The 16240-nt window shown below is 41.8% G+C and overlaps 1 protein-coding gene across 2 annotated transcripts in view; it reads right to left on the bottom strand.

The window, feature by feature from the left end:
- RUSC2 (RUN and SH3 domain containing 2) overlaps positions 1-16240 on the bottom strand; it is a 1272067-nt gene that overhangs the window by 640035 nt on the left and 615792 nt on the right. For both annotated transcript variants that reach the window (XM_044076729.1, XM_044076738.1), the window contains one exon: positions 10595-10738. In XM_044076729.1, the coding sequence (XP_043932664.1) occupies positions 10595-10738 (144 nt within the window). The remainder of the gene's footprint in view (positions 1-10594; positions 10739-16240) is intronic.

The following is a 16240-nucleotide window of genomic DNA, read 5'->3' as shown; positions in this document are numbered from 1 at the left end:
AATCTGTCCATTGCCCTAGACTCCCTGTTTGACAGGTAGACAGAAAAGCTCTGTTCTGCTGGCTCTTTCTTAGTGGCTGCCACCACCACCATAGCATCTACCTGGAATCCTTTGTTCCAGTGGGGTCTGTCTTTGGGAGGGGCTAAAAATTTATAGGGGCTCTTCGAGATAGGGTCGATGGTATCTGGCAGGAAACTAAATCAATGAGATCATCTGCTGGGGGGTAACCCAAGATGCAAATGGGCCAAAACCAAAAGATTCCAAAAAAACAGATTCTTCTGGAGAGGGTTTTTCAGAAGAATAATGACCTTTTTGCTTATATGTTCCTGAAGGAGATATTATCCAATGGTGATCTGGGGGACCCTTCTTCATCAAAATTGGTATCCTCCTTGAAAGACTCCAGTGGGCAAGTCTATGTGCCTCCTCTTGCACATTCTCTTCTGATGGATCTCCTCTGTGGGATGTTCAGGGGAAGTATTGGAAGATAGGAGGTGTTCCTGTATAGGAACTGTTGGAAACTTGCTGGAACTGGCTGTCCCTGTGGAGTACACCTGATCAACTCAGAGCTCGGAGCTAATGAGGGAATGAAGGCAGGATCGAAAGAATGAGAAGGCAGTTCTCTAGAGACAGAAAAAGCCCTTTCCACTATCTCTAAGGCAGATGGACCCAGAGGAGCCATGACCAGCTGAACCGGCGCCGAAGCTCACAGGACAGGCAGATCATGACTGCTCTCAGATCTGTGCCACAAGGATGGAACTGGAACCAAACTGTCCAGGGCTGAGGCTCCGAGGGGCAGGAACGGATCTGACATCAGAGTAGATCCTGGCCCCACGGATCTGACACCAACACTTCCATTCCAGGACCCTTTCCAATCCAAGGGTATTGGAGTGGAACTAGTCGGTGATAATGTCGAAGTCAAAGAAGAGATCTTTGGATCTGACTCTAGACCCCTTGGCGATTTCTGATCCTTTGACTCCAAAACAGCCGGACAGATCGGAGAAGGAGGGAGAACAGTGTGGGTTGTCACAGGAAGGCTCATGGATCCAATACAGGATGTAGCCGGTATGACCCTCATCTGGATCTGAGCTCTGTGAAATCTTTGCATCATTCTATCCACATCTACTTCTAATAAACCTATGGAGGATGTAAGTGGATTGTGGCCTTTAGTGCTTCTTATGGGTTTGTAAGAATGGAGAGTCCAGAGTAGGAGAAATTGGTTTAATCACATACTCTGGTGTGTGACTTCTTTTAGAGGTTCCAGGCTTCGGATCCAAGGACCTGGGATCCAAGGAAGATACCGCTGGACTGGCTGATATGATTACCAGATCAGAAGATGTGGGATCTGAGATTTTTCAACTTTTGATGGGTGGCTCCTATGAAGTCCTAGTGGGGTTCAGTGGGGAGTATTTTCTGTGCTTCAATGGAGCAGACTTAGTAGATTTAGCGGTAGTTTGAGCCCCAATAGGTAGAGTCGAAGCAGTAGGTAGAAGGACTTTTAAAATCAACTTGTGTCAGTCAGCCAGAGCATTGGGTTAAAAGTAGAACATATAGTGCAACTAATATCCAAGTGGCCATCTCTGAGGCAATAAAAGTACTCCTTGTGGGCATCCGAATTTGGAATTTTATGCCCACAAGAAGTGCATTTCTTGAAACCTGTCAGTTTATTTGACATGCCAGTTCGTACAGGCAGTACAATAACTAAACAGTACAGTAAGCAGTACAGTACAGAAAAATATACTGTAAGAAAAGAGAATAAGATTTTTTTTTAAATAAAGGAAAAAATGAGGAATTACCAACAATGGTAATTTAGCAGGAATACACTGAATAATTGGTAAAAAAACAATATCAACTATGGTATGAAAGAAAACACTACCCATAAATAGTAGAAAATTCTAACACCTGTGAAAAAACTAAGAGGGAGGATAGAGATCAAAAATAAGATGAAACTTTTTTAGAGAATAAGTAAAGAATGAACTCACAAAAGCTAGTAAATTTCACTCAAGAGAGGAACCTGCATCTGAGCACGATGGCAGCAAACAAGATCAGAGGTAATGAGGATGGACTAAGTCAATATAGGTAGAGGGAGAAGCTCGAGAGTTGGATCCAAAGTCTGAAGTATGCAGCAGAGTCAGATCTGAGGATCAAATCTGAACCCATGTGTTGAGGAAAAATGAAAAGGAATACATCAGATCTGGTAGTTAAGGTTAAATGCGAAAGTACCCATGGGATACATCCTAATGTAAGCACGGAGTGTATCTTGCAACTTACAATACTGACACAGACTGATTCCTTAGTTTCTTCTGGTATATTAACTGTTTAATTATGTGCAAATTTTACCTTATATTTGGTTCATTTTATTAGCTGTTTTGCATGGCAATGACAAAAATGTCTAATTTTATATAAATATTACCATGAGTTTGATGCATTTTACAGCTTGTTTTCAAGTTATGTGTCATGACTGTTTTCCTTTATATGACTATGGCTCACTGCTTTTACTATGAAAAAGAATCACTGATAGGGAAATGAAAGAGTCAAATCTACATATTAATTTTGTGTTTTTGGATTTTTGAGTGCCCTTGGACTTTATTTCTTTGGGAAGAAATGTGTTTAGATCCTCAGTCTTTCTGGCACTAAAAGGAATCAAAAGTGAAATTCTGGCACTTTCTAGCCTGGGTGACCCGATGTATACCTGTCTGCTGGAGGAGACAAAGGACCTCCCTCTTCTTGTGACTTCTTCTTGGTGGGTGGGGTGTTGGTGGGATGACCATGTGTAAAAGTGAATTTTGTGCACTCTGGTTACTACTGCCCCTATCTACTTGTGAGGGAATTTCCATCCTGGCAAGTGGAGAAACAGATAGCCACTGACTACTTCTACAAAGAAGCAAGTTTGGCAAGGCTTCAGAGGTGTTGCTGCTGCTGACTCTCCATAGTTGAACTTTGGTTATCGAAGGCCAACAAGGACCCTTTCTTCTCGGAAAGCTGAATTTCTGGAAATTGCCCCAAGAGTTAGAGTTTCCGAATCACATTGGCACCAGTTCCTCTGCATCCCAGAAAAGAGTGCTAGGTATCTGAAACTATATCTATAAAGGTAAGGATTTTCCCTTCTTTTTCCATCTGTGCCTTACCTTAGCATGAGGACCAAAACTGCATGAGCCCTGAATGGGGTAGATCATAAAAGCTTCAAATTTTCCCCTCAGCAAACTCCATAAGTTCGAATCACACATGCCAGTGAAGTGCAATGCAGGGTCCCACAGCTGCAGTTGAGCCGCTGGTGGCATCACATACTCCCCAAACTATACAATTCATTTTGCTGCAGAAAGGTAATGACTCAAACAGTAACCTGTCATTGAGAGATCCATAAGCTGACTCTGCAAGTGAAGAGTGCATTTCATCCGTGAGATCACACTTGAAGTCCATCATGCCCAGAGCATGGTTTATCATCTTCAGGGAAAAGGTGGAGAAAAAAATAACAATTTTTATAAGTTGTCCCTTGAACCATAGCTCTCCTGGGAGGATGTGGGGTCTGAAGCAGTTTTAAAGGCTGCTGTCTTCAACTAGATGCTACACTCTCTAGGAAGATGAAAAATACAGCTGGCCTTTATAAGCACTGGGGTCAATGTACCAGGGCTTTCTAGGCAGATCTGGAGGCTACTTTCTGGACTACCAAGGTGGAGTGATGGGTAGTCTAAAGGGCCTTTTGCAGTATCCAATGTGGGAAAAACATCAGAACTACAGGCCACCGTCCTATCTGTCTCATCATATCCATGAATTCCTAAACTTGGGGTCTTCAAGGGGGGGGGGTTGTACTGGGGAAGTATAAATGCTTTTTATTAATGACATTGAGAGTGGCTGCATTGACAGAGGAGTCCACATGTTTCTTCTTACACAATGCTAGGTTTTGAACCTCTGGAGGGAAGAGTTGAAGATAAGGAAGACATACTCTTTGGAAATAAGGACATGGAGAGAGGCTGCAAAAGGTCTTGGACCTCGTACTCTTGCTCTCCTGCTGAGAGACAGGTAAGCAAGGCTGAGTCCTCAGTATAAGACTGCTCCAAGGAGATATGACAAAATCGAAATCAACAGCTGGAAAACCCAAATGCAATGTAAACTACATCTGGTGGTTCACATGTATGCTCACCGTTCAAGGTATAGGGCATAAAGGTGATGTATGGATGCACATACCTCAGAACTGAATAGCCCCAGGAGGAACAACACTCCTAGGAAGTAGGAAGAGCATGTGCATACAAAAGGAGAAAACAACAGAGCAGAAGGGGGGGGGGTGAATACTGCAACAGTGAAGAGAAAGACATCTACTGTTACTGTAAGACTTTATACAACTATACTATGTCCTTCCATGTCACTGTTGCAGTATTCTTTCTAAAGGGAGAGTACAAAGGCTCAAGAGGAAATCTGGGAGGAGGAGGAAGGCACAACATAGCCCCCAGGATTCTCATGCTGGATAGCTCTAGCAAAGCTAGCTCTTGGTCTAAAAACAACATCTAGTTTGTAGTGCTTAGTAAAGGTATGGACAGAGGTTCAAGTAGCAGCCTCAAGGATATAACTGGTATCCAATCCTTTGAAAAAACACCAGAGGAAGGCACAGCCCTAGGCCTGGTAGAATGAACCTTTACAGAGGCAGAAAGGCTTTTCTCATGAAAAAAGTAACAAAAAGAAATGGCCTTAGAGATCTGTAAAGAAACGGTTTGCTTAGAAGCAGCCAAACCTAGAGATCTGGGATGAAAGGAAATGAAAATCTGCTCAGACTTGCAAACAGCCTTAGTCTTATCTAAATAATATCTGAACTATCTATACAAATGCAAGGTGTGAAGAACCTTCTCACTAGCCCACTGTGGAGAAGGAAAAAGAGAGGGAAAATTCATACACTGATTAAGAGACAATTCATTAACCAATTTGGGCATAATCCCCATGAAAGCTAAAAAAAGAGGTACAGCTAGAACAGCCTGGAGTTCAGACACTCTCTTAGCTTAAGTAAGGGCCAAAAGAAGAACAGCCTTCCACGTACAATGTTGTAAGGAAGCTGAAGCTGCATACTCAAAATAATCCTGGTCAATTTTTCAAGAACAAAATTAAGGTCCCAGGAAGGTGGGAAAGGCTTCCTGGGTAGTCTGATATAAAGGACGTCCTTAAGCAAATGCTTGACCTCAAACCTAGAAGTCTGAGGAGGAGTTAATGGCAGACAAGCAGAAATATTTGAAAGTTGAGTTTTAATAGAATAATATGGTAACCCAGCATGGAGAAATTCATACAAATAAGAGCAAACTAGAGGGATTTCCACAGAAAGTGGATCCTGGTTACAAGCAAGTCAACAAACAGAAAATCTCTTCCATTTGGATATATAGGATTTCCTGGTAGTGGGTATCTTGGCCTCCTGCAGAACCCTTAGCACATCTTCAAAAAAGGTGCCTAAAAGGGAAAAAATCCCTATCACCCACAATGTCGGCCGAAGAATGGACAACTGAGGTTGGATGAGAGACCCCTTGTCTTGTGTGAGTAGATCCACCCTATGAGGTAACTTGTGGTGACTGCCATTGGCTAGGTGCAGCAGAAGAGGGGAACCAATGCTGTCTGGGCCAAAAGGGAGTCACCAACAAGATTTTGGAGGAATTCTGCAGGACCTTCAGAAGCAGAGGATGGGGAGGTAAGGTGCAGAGAAACAACCCCTTCCAAGAAAAGGACAGGGTGCCCACCTTCCAGGCCAGAGGACTTGGGACTCTTTTGCAAAAAGTAGAAGCTGTCTGTTCAAAGGGTAGGAAAAAAGATCTACTTGAGGAGTACCCCACTGATGGACAATGTCCAGAAATATACCTTTGTAAAGTATCCATTTGTGAGCCTGTGTTTTGGAGCTGCTCAAAGAGTCTGCCACTACATTTTGCTCTGAAGGAATGTATACAGCCTGAACAGTCACTTGATACTGGACAGCTAGATACCAAACTTGAAGAGCCAGCGTGAAGAAAAGGTAGTAGGATCGTGTGTCCTCTTGCTTGTTGATGTACCACATCACTGTGGTATTGTATGTAAAGATTTTGAGAGGCCCTGGAAGAAAAAGGGAATGAAAGGCCAGAAGGACAAAAGGAGAACTCTCGTCTCCTTGATATTGATGTGGTCTGACCTCTGATGAGGAGGCCAGTGACCCTAGACCTTGAGGGGACCTAAAGAGGCTTCCCATCCCAAGTTTGAAGTACCTGAGAAAAGTTCAGGAAAGGGGACTGGCAGTTGCAAATGAAATCATGGCTTGAACAACAGCTGATGAATCCACTAATGCAGCTCGAGCTTGAGGCAAGAAAGAAGAGGAACTAGAAAATTTAGAGGATGACAGTGTTGGAGCCAAACCGACTTTAGGAACCACTGAAGTTTTTTGATGTGAAGCCTGGTGGGGGCCATGAATCCTAGTGCTCTCAGAAATTTACTGGCTGCAATTGAAACCCGAAGAAGAAGGAATTGAAAAAAGGTGAGAAGAGAAAGAGCCTTGGAAGGAGGCAATGAACCAGCATAGGGATGGTCTGGAGCCTGTAATCGAGATATACATGATCCTGATAAGGAACAAAGACAGATTTTTGGAAGATTATGGTAAACCCCAAGCTTTGCAAGAGACAAAAAGTATAGTGGATGTGCTGAAGCAAGGTCTCGGGGGGAGGGAAACCTGAATGACAAGATCGTCCAGATAAGGAAAGATCTGAACCACCCCTCACCCTGTACAAAGCAATCACAGGAGCAAAGCATTTGGTGAAAACCACTGGGGAAGTAGAAAGGGCAAAGGGCAAAGCAGATAACTGAAAATGCAAAGAAGGTACAGAGAAAAGCAAATACTTCCTGAAAAGGGAATGAATTAGGATGTGAAGATAAGCATCCCTGAGATCCAGAGAGACAAGGAAATCCTGGGGAAGAAAAAGAGGAACGAGGGTCTTGAAGGGACAACATCCAAAAGGAAGGGATCTTTAGAAAGGCATTGAGCTGAGAAAGGTCCAGTATGGATCTCCAGGTATCTTCCTTCCTGGGAACTAGAAACATTCTGTAATAAAAACCCCTCCCCTCCTGGAAAGGGGGGTTCAGATTGAATGGTATATTGAGCCAGAAGACCTTGAAGTAGTTCTGGGAGAAAAGAAGCTGTTCCTGAGGAGGTTGAGGGATGTCCAGAAAAGGAAGAAGGGATTTCCACACCATGAAGCATCCCTGATAGACAATGAACAGAACCCAAGAGTCTTGAGTAATCCTACACCAATTGGGAAGGGACAGGGAAAGAAAGAGATAAAGGAACCTGGTTCAGGAAAGGGGGAATCAAAGAGTCAGACAGAACCAGGCTTGTCTTGAAAAGGAGGTTTTTGAAAACTGGGAGTCTGAGTAGACTTAGCAGGAGGAACATGCCTAGAACCCTTCTCACCTTTGGGAGGAGGGCAAGGCTGTCTGTGAACAAAAGCAGATTTAGATGGATAATTCCTCTGGAACTTAGAATAGGAGAAACAAATATATGCTTAATTTCCTGCGAGGCCTTACCCTGCACAGCCTTAAAAACTCAGCAGCCACAGAACCAAACAAGTTCTTATCATCAAGAGGGGCATCCAGAGCCTTAATATCACCAGGTAATGGCTGGAAAAAAACAAAACCAACAGTAATGCCTCAAAACAGAACCAAAAGCAGCAGCCTTAGTGGAGGCATCAGCTGCAATTAATAGAATGGTGAAGTACTTGAAAAGAACAGCCCAGTAAAGAGAGGGCCGAAACCTTCTCTTCAGAATCAGGAAAGTCTGAGATAGGCTAGGAAGCCTGAGAAAGAAGGACCAAAACATACCTGGCCATATGGGCTTGGTAGTTAATAGCCCGAAAGGCCAAGGCGGTAGCAGCATGTACCTTCTTGCCCAGCCATTCCATAGCTCTACTGTCCTTGTCTGAAGGAAGCAGTTTAGTAGAAGGCAAAAGCTTAGAGGGTTTGTCAGAAGAGACACACTACAGAAGGGTCAGCAGAAGGACATTTATAGAGAAACTTACACTCCTCAAGCACCTTATAAAACCTGTCAGGCTTCATACGGGTTGAAGGCTGAGAATCCAGGGCCACAGAAGCTGCAGAAAAAGGTTATCTAAAAAAGACAACCAAGACATGAGGAACAGCAGAGAGCTAAGAGTACTCCTTCTGTTGGAGCTCACAATATCTTTTTTGAATGTCAGAAACCTGAGAGCAGCCTCATTTAAGAAATTCCATCATATTAAAAATACAGTTCCCAAAGGAGAGTTCTTCAAAGTGAGAGTCAGGGCTAATAGAGTCTTCCTCCTCAGAGCCATAATCCATGGGAGACGGGATCTGACAGTAATATGCAAAAGACTCTTCCTCAGAATCCAAGTCCTCTTCAGAGGCATCCTGCTTACTGGCCTCTTGAGTGTGGCAGAGGACAAAAGGGAAGTAGGTAGAGAAACTCCCTGGGGAGGCTTCAAGGCCATCAGTGCATTAAATAACCCCTGGATAAAATCCTGCCAGTCATGCTGGGGATCCTTAGGAGCAGGGAAATATGCTTGTTTCATTTTTCTTTTGAGGGACATCTCCCTTAACATCGTAGGAGGTTCAGACCCTTGCCTACATGCAACTAACATAGTGGGAATCTCCTCCTGAACAAGTATCTGTGGAATCCCCCTCGGACACACTGAAATGATCAGCCAAGATTCTCCCTCATCATCCAGAAAGGACATATGCACAGCCTCGAAGGACGTACGAGAAGTCAGATCTATGCCAGCCTCCGATATGGTTGCAGTAGAAGAATCTGATGTAACAACCAGGCAATCATCCGGGCTTTCACCAGCCTCAAGAGAGGTGTCTGGGTGAGGCGGGACAGCAGCCGATTCAGACCTGACTCTTTTGGCCTTTTTCTTGGCAGGCAGCTAGCCTTTGGGACGGGAAGACTCAGTCATATCACCCTGAGCCAACAATTTAACATGCTAGTTCTGCAGGTAAATGGACAAGGAGGAAAGACAACTACATAGGATCTTAGGGACAAATGCTTGCCAGATAGAACACTTTGTATAGTCGTGAGAAGCACCCAAACAAAAGAGACACTGCTTGTGATGATCATTAAAGGGAATCTGTCTCCCACTCTTGACATTTTCCCTTTCTGGATGACATATAAACCCCAAAAACTGAAAAATGAAGAAAAGAAGAAACCCCAATGGGGTACTTATCTGAAACATGACTCAGTAACCAGCACAGAAGAAGAAGCATTCAGACCGAAGATCAATGATGGCATTCAGACTGATGGCAAAGAAGTTCTGAAGTACATAAGTCTGTATGTCACCTTTATACCCTACACCTTGAGTGACATATAACATCTATAAAATCCTAAGGCTTTGGTGTACTGACTGGTCATTGGTTGACCCTTGTCAGGGAATTTGTTTAATAAGAAATACTGCACCAGTGACATGAGAGGACATAATCAGTGCCAAGTACTACAGGGATAGACTCACCGGAGTTGCACCAACACTGAAGGATCCAACATCCATAGCAGTACACTGGGGCTAATAAATTCATCTGCTCCTATTAACAATGGCATAAAAAACATAAATGCCAATTGAAGCTTCACATGTGTGTGTTTTGGGTGGGAGTGGGGGGGACTTTAAACAAAGAATCATGTATATGGGGTAAACAAAGACACCACAGCATCAGATACTGACACTGGCTTAATCACCAGTGTCAACAAAGCTTGTACTGGCACCAAAGCCTAGGGAATGGTGATGAATTCTTCAGAGTTCTTGGCTGTGAAGCAAACAATAATATGGGCTCCCGATCCTCAACAGAACAATTTGGGGAAGGGGCTTAGAAGAATCTTACTTTAGCCCTCAACAGGGCCACAGTCTGGTGTAATCCAAATTAGTTACAGAAGGAAAGGGAGTGATCCTCACAGCAGCATGCTTAGACTGCAAAATTTAGCCAACCTAATAACCAGCACCTGTTTCAGAAAGATTAGAAGAATTGTGAGACTTCAAAGTCCAAACAACAGGAGATGAAGCAGCTGCAGAAGCAACAAACTTAGCTGGTACTTTTTTTTTTCGACAGATTTACATTTTATGTGGCTTCGACACTGGAGAGGTAGAAAACCTGAACCTTTACCAACTGCCAAAGCTCTGTTAGGGGCTGATCGGGTAGACAGGATTTCCTTACTGTGACTGACAGATTTGTTTTGTGAAAAAAAAATATTAACTGGCAACTTTGATGTTTTAGGATGGAAACAATTTCTGGTACACGGAACAAGCTCATCACCAAGACAAAATACGCAGCCATCATGATTGTCTTACTCAGGCAAGTACACTTTCTGTATGTGATCTGTGGCACTTAAAGGTTGGGGGGTTCATAACCTCACAATAAGTTTGGGAAGAGTTTTGAAAAAAAAAACAGAAAAAAGGTATTACATTTTTTTTTCTTTTTAAGTCAGGTGCAAGGAGAAAAAGCAGTATAGACCCAAAAACTAAAACATATTTAAAAGGGGGAACATTCACAAATATCAACCAAGAGCATGCTTTTGGGAGGAGGGAAAAACACATGCACACAAATGTATGACCTTGGTAGTCAGACTATGCTGGGTGGAGATTGCTTTTACCTTTTTTCTGCAGCAGATCTACAGGAACAGACTCAGTAACACCATCTGGTGACAGGCAGAACTCTGCAGGAGGTTTCTCTGTTACTGAGAAGTAGTCTGGAAAGAAGTCACTGTAGTAGCTTTGCAAGTGTTTCACAGACTGACCTAAATAAACAAAGAAATGCAATTAAATGTTCATCCTACCTTACAGAATGGGATGTCATAGCAAGCAGACTGTAGCAGCAATTAACCAAAACTGAAATCTTTAGTTTCTTCTTGCTAACTTTTGATAAAACTATGTTTTGCAATACCATAAAGTGTACTTACAGTACAGAGCCATAGCTGGCATCACCAATTTGTGCCAAAAAAAATCAGTGATTTAATCCCGTCAGATATTACTGCACATCCTACAGATTTCACTGCAAAATGCAAAATAAGTTAGTAGAAGCTGAGATGGAAGGAGCTAAATTTGTGAGCAGCAGATAAAGGACAAATGAGCACATATATACATACAGTAATGACGTTCCTAAAAACATTTAGGTTTTATTTTTTCATAGGTTTTATTTCTTGAACTCCCTGATAGACTTTAACAAAACTGCTTACGAAAAGGTGTCTTCCATCTTTTAGAGGCACTGTGGCTGCAAATAAAAATGAAGCCGAACTTCCAGAGATGATAGTAGACCACTTCAGACAGTTCTCAGAAAGACAAAGCAAGTAGGTGACTCTAAAATTTCAAAGAATATTAAAATAATAATACAAGCATTAAACAATAACAGGGAAGTTGACAGGCACACACCACATATACCACAACATACACCTAAACCCTACTTGGCATTAGCTCCTCTATGTTCTGCAAAAGAAGAACTGAGGCGCTTGAATTTTCTTACCAACAGCACTAAGCGTTTTTTCCTCCTTTTCCATATTTTCCAAGTCTGCTTTTATGTTTGTTCACGAACGTCATGGGACCTTAAATGGAAAATTCATGCAGGTTTGCTTTGGTGTCCTCACTGAAATCAGTTAAAAAAGGCATGTGCTTACCATAATGATGACTTGTCTGATCCAAGTCCTCTCACTGCAGTACCTAGACTTGCTCCCACAGAAGTCCTCCTACCCATATCTTGTTCACAATCTCTCAGCATTACTTCAAATGCCTCCCCTCATTCTCATAATGCATCTCTGTATTTCATGTTTGCCACTATGGCTAAAGTCATAAACTTCCCTAGAAGGGTTTATTACCCACTTATATTATCATCTAAGGAATGAAGGGAAAAAGTCTAAGTAAATATGAATATATCAATTTGCTAGTGCTCTGGTATATCCTCCAGATTGCTGCGGAGGTGACAATTTATATTACAATCAGGGATAGTAGGTGAGAATTTGGCAATGAGGACTCTGATCACAAATATCCATCTTTATGGTAAGTACATGAATTTTGTGTCTTATGTGATCCAGTCCTTACACTGAACCACTTGGACCAGGTCCCCAACAGTACAGCTTTTATGGCACTGTGGAAATTAAGACAGCTGCTAGATTAACCTTAAAAGTTAAAAAGCTGCAGTCCTTGTCAAATATATCTCTGAAAATATGAAGTACCATTGGCATATGCATTGAATAACGGCCTAGTCCTTACTGTGTAGCCCAGATGGAGAATTTTTGCCATTCGTTTTAGTACAGCTTTCTAGTAGCCAGCTTCTGCTATGCTGTGATGCTCTAGACTACTCCTGGAGGCATGCTGAGTCTGTGGCCATTAATGGATCTGAAGAAACTATGTGGTTAGTCTTAGGTACTAAATGACTGGCTGAGATTTGCCAGGTGGATGGATTATAAGACCTATATGTGGTCTCATTATGGGGTAATGCCACAGAAGAGGGCAAGAAATGTATCAGGGTCAAACTAGAGCTGTGAGGCTTTGCACAGCTTAGCTTTCTATAAAAATGCCATAATGTGGGAGAATGGGCAGAAAGTATACAGGAGAATGGGACACTACTGCTGAACCAAAGTGTCCCTGGTACCTGATCTTGTTGAGGGATCATGGAAAATAATCTGCTGCATTTAGCATTGGTTGGTGATGCAAATGGATCGCAGCAAGGCTTCCCCAGTAACAGAAAAGCATCATCTCTGTACACATATTTACACAACATTTGTGGGGCAACATAAGACATCTTCTGAGTCTGTACACTAGATAGATGGCTCATCCTAGGATGTATGTTGCTATCAAAAAGTGATGCAAGGAGATTGCCTACTCCCATACCCTCATTGCTTCTTGACAGAGACAGTATGACTTGGTTCTGCCTTGTTTGTTGATGTACCATACTACTGCCACATTATCGTAGTGGATGGCCACTGCTCCCTGAGAAAGGAGGTCCTGACAGGCCTGTAAAGCTTGGCGGACAGATCTCATCTCCAGGACACAGACAAACTGGTCTCTGTAAGTATGCACATTACATGAACTTTCTTGCTCAGACAATGCCATACCACACCAGAGTAGAAATGCCTGTGGTAACTGTTGGAAAAGGAGGGAACACATTCCTAAAACTAGCACTGCTGTTCTAACTACTATAGTGTTAACTTTAAATACAGTACTTTAAATAAGTACTGTTGCACCTTGCTGTTGTTACTGCAGTACTGCTGTTCACTACTGGCAATGTCTAAGATAATACCGCAGTGTTGCTAGTTACTGATACTGGATGTGACAAGAGGAGGTACTGTCAGTATAGCCAGAGGGAAGTCCATAAATAATTATGTTATTTGTGAATATAGCACTGATTTATACAAGATGGTGGTATTTACACATGTATTAGAACTGTATGTCATGTGTATATCTAACTGATTTGTATAGGCATTTGTGTTGAAAAGGTATTTGTAAAGTGCTTGTGTTTGAAATGTATTAACAGTGTGGCCTACTGGAGAGAAGAGAAATGTACATGCATTATTGTAACTATTTAAATGTATATGTTTTAACAGAGCAAAGTGGAAATCAAGAGGTTAACCTCAGTCCAGCAAACTTTAAAATATATCTGAAATGAAATCACTTTGCAGGCTAGGCCATAATGATGCTATCTCACAGGTTTCAATGCCGCCAGAGACACAAAGTCTGTACTACGAAGGTTTCCGTACTGTCTTTGGGGTGAACTAACCGCCACTCAAGAAGAGTGGAAGTGTTTAATTATTTTACGACCTCCAGAAGCTCAACAGATCTGAGCAAAGTTCTTGTGCGTGTATTTTTTACAAGTGTTAAAATCCTGGCAGTTTCCAGGGTTGGTGGTACTGTGGGAGTCAGATGACCAGATGTATGTGATATCATTCTGTATAGAAATAATGTTTTAATATAAGAGGAGGCTGATGTCTGAGGAGCATTCTGTATTCTGTCTTTTGCCTAACAACAAGAAGAACCATTCACCGCATCATCTGCTATTAAGTAAGTTATTAGGGAATAGTATAATTCTCTTAAATTCAGTCAGGAATGTAATGAAGCTTAGTTTAGATATTGATTTTCCTTATTTGTCTGAGCCTGTCCTTCAATTTTCTTTTTAAATATTTCCTGTGATTTTAACTCTGATGTCACTGTAAATGTATACTTAGTATTTTCTTGTTATTTTATTATTTATTATTAAATATATTTAAACCTTTCATTGTGGCTGATCTTTGTATAGATACTTGAGTTTTGAGAGTATTTGCATATTTATTTGGTGACACTGTGTGGGCCAGTCCTAATAGCCTTGCTCTTGGTCAGACTACCAGTTGTATTAATATTACACAATAAAATTAGACACCTTTTGTTAAGGGCCTTAAAGTAGCTGGCGAGGGGTTTTAGTGGCAGTGATAACTACCTTATAATCTGGGCAAAATGGGGCATAGCTGGTAAACTTGTGCCAGCCTTTCCCAGGTGTGTGTGTGTGTGTGTGTGTGTGTGTGTGTGTGTGTGTGTGTGTGTGTGTGTGTCTGTGTTTGTGTGTGTGTGTGTGTCAGCTACTTGGGCAGGGACATGAAGCACTGGTTGGACAGAGAGAGTGTTGGAATACTTTGTTTGGAACCCTGACTAAGGACTTAATTCCATAGCTGCGCCAGTGCCGAGTCTTATCTGGGGAAAGAGAGAGGAATCAGCCCCCGGACTGACTGTGTTCCATGTGTGCTCTTAAGGGAAATTGTGCTTGATGCAGAGAGCTGCATCTGGAGATACTGTGTGTGTGTGTACCTGTTATCCTCCCAGTAAATATCCTCCACTGGTGCCAGTGGTGAGGATTGAGGCTCCTTGATTACTGGCCCAGAGATGGAAGGGTGTCACACTGGGCAGACAGAAACCAAATTGATGTTATTATCTTAGTTTTTTAATTTCAGCAGTGGATACTTTAGATTTCAGCAGAAACACTTCAGACCTCTGTTACTGATTACAGTTTATCACTGGTGCTTTGCATTTCTGCTCGTTACTGATTACTGTACTGTTATGGCATTTTAAGCTACTGTTCAACAAATGAGTACTGAATTACTTATCTGAAATATTTTTATTTCTTGGATGACTGCTCTACTGATACTACATTGAAACTACTTTGCTTTACACCTACTGCATTTGGATTATCTGTAGCTGCTGTTCTACAGTTACTGCACCTGTACTTGTTGGGTTAGACTATCTGTTTCAACTAATTAGGTAGAGATGAAACCAGCCAACTGGGAAAAACTATATGATTTCAATTTGCTATTAGTTACTGATCATCTTATTGCCCTTACATATTTCTATCAGTTTTACATTTCTTTTTCACGTCTGGTATTCCTGTATTATTTAGGCATATCCCACATTATCATCTTTTCTATTCTAATCCATTACCCCCATTTTACACCAAGAGTAAGTTATGGTGCTATTATATTCCCCTCATCTGTACTTTCCATTGTGGAATCTTAGCTTTTGCCCCTTTTGTAACTGGTCTTACAGAACTAGGTATTTTGAGTCAGTGTAGCAACTGCCTCCTGCTTACCAAAAACTCTTCATTGCAACCTTATAATGATCCAATATATGAGACATGATGTGTTTACTGAAATTGAAGAATACCTTCTCACCTCAAAAACCAATTTGGCACGCACAATACATAAATGCTGTACACAGCACCTCCACAAAATCTACTTCTGATGAGACTGTTAAAATAGAACACTGTCTAAATCTCCCAGAAAAAGGGCAAAGAAATATCATCCATTAGTTTACATAGCAGCATACTTAATTTCACCCTTCACATCCACAGCCGGAACAAATATATCTAAGAGTCCCAAGCCCTTAAAGCCCACTGGAACTACTTCAACTCGCAGTAATGTTTTAGTAATAGGTATATGGACACCACCTTCTCCAAGCAGAATAAGAATAAGACGACAGCAGACTTTCAAGAGTCAGGATTAGGGTGTAAAAAGGGATCTTAGATCTTTGCATTCTGACTAATATAATTAAAACCTTAAAGTGGCACATGTTGAAGTGAATGACCTCAGCCACTCCATCCAGAGGAACATGCAAAAGGATATCACTGAGCCTGCTATGCATGTACCCAAGACAGGAAATACACTGGTCTTAAGTGGAAATGCGCCATCACCCACAATGATACCAAGATTCAAAGTCAAGATAACTGACTTTAATAACTGATTATATTTGATTATGTAGCTGATATCACTGTAAGGTGACTCAGTATG

The sequence above is a fragment of the Protopterus annectens genome, chromosome 1.part1 (assembly GCF_019279795.1).
Source record: "Protopterus annectens isolate FY-2018-M chromosome 1.part1, PAN1.0, whole genome shotgun sequence".
Lineage (NCBI taxonomy): Eukaryota > Metazoa > Chordata > Ceratodontiformes > Protopteridae > Protopterus > Protopterus annectens.
This window is presented reverse-complemented; position numbering and strand designations above follow the sequence as displayed.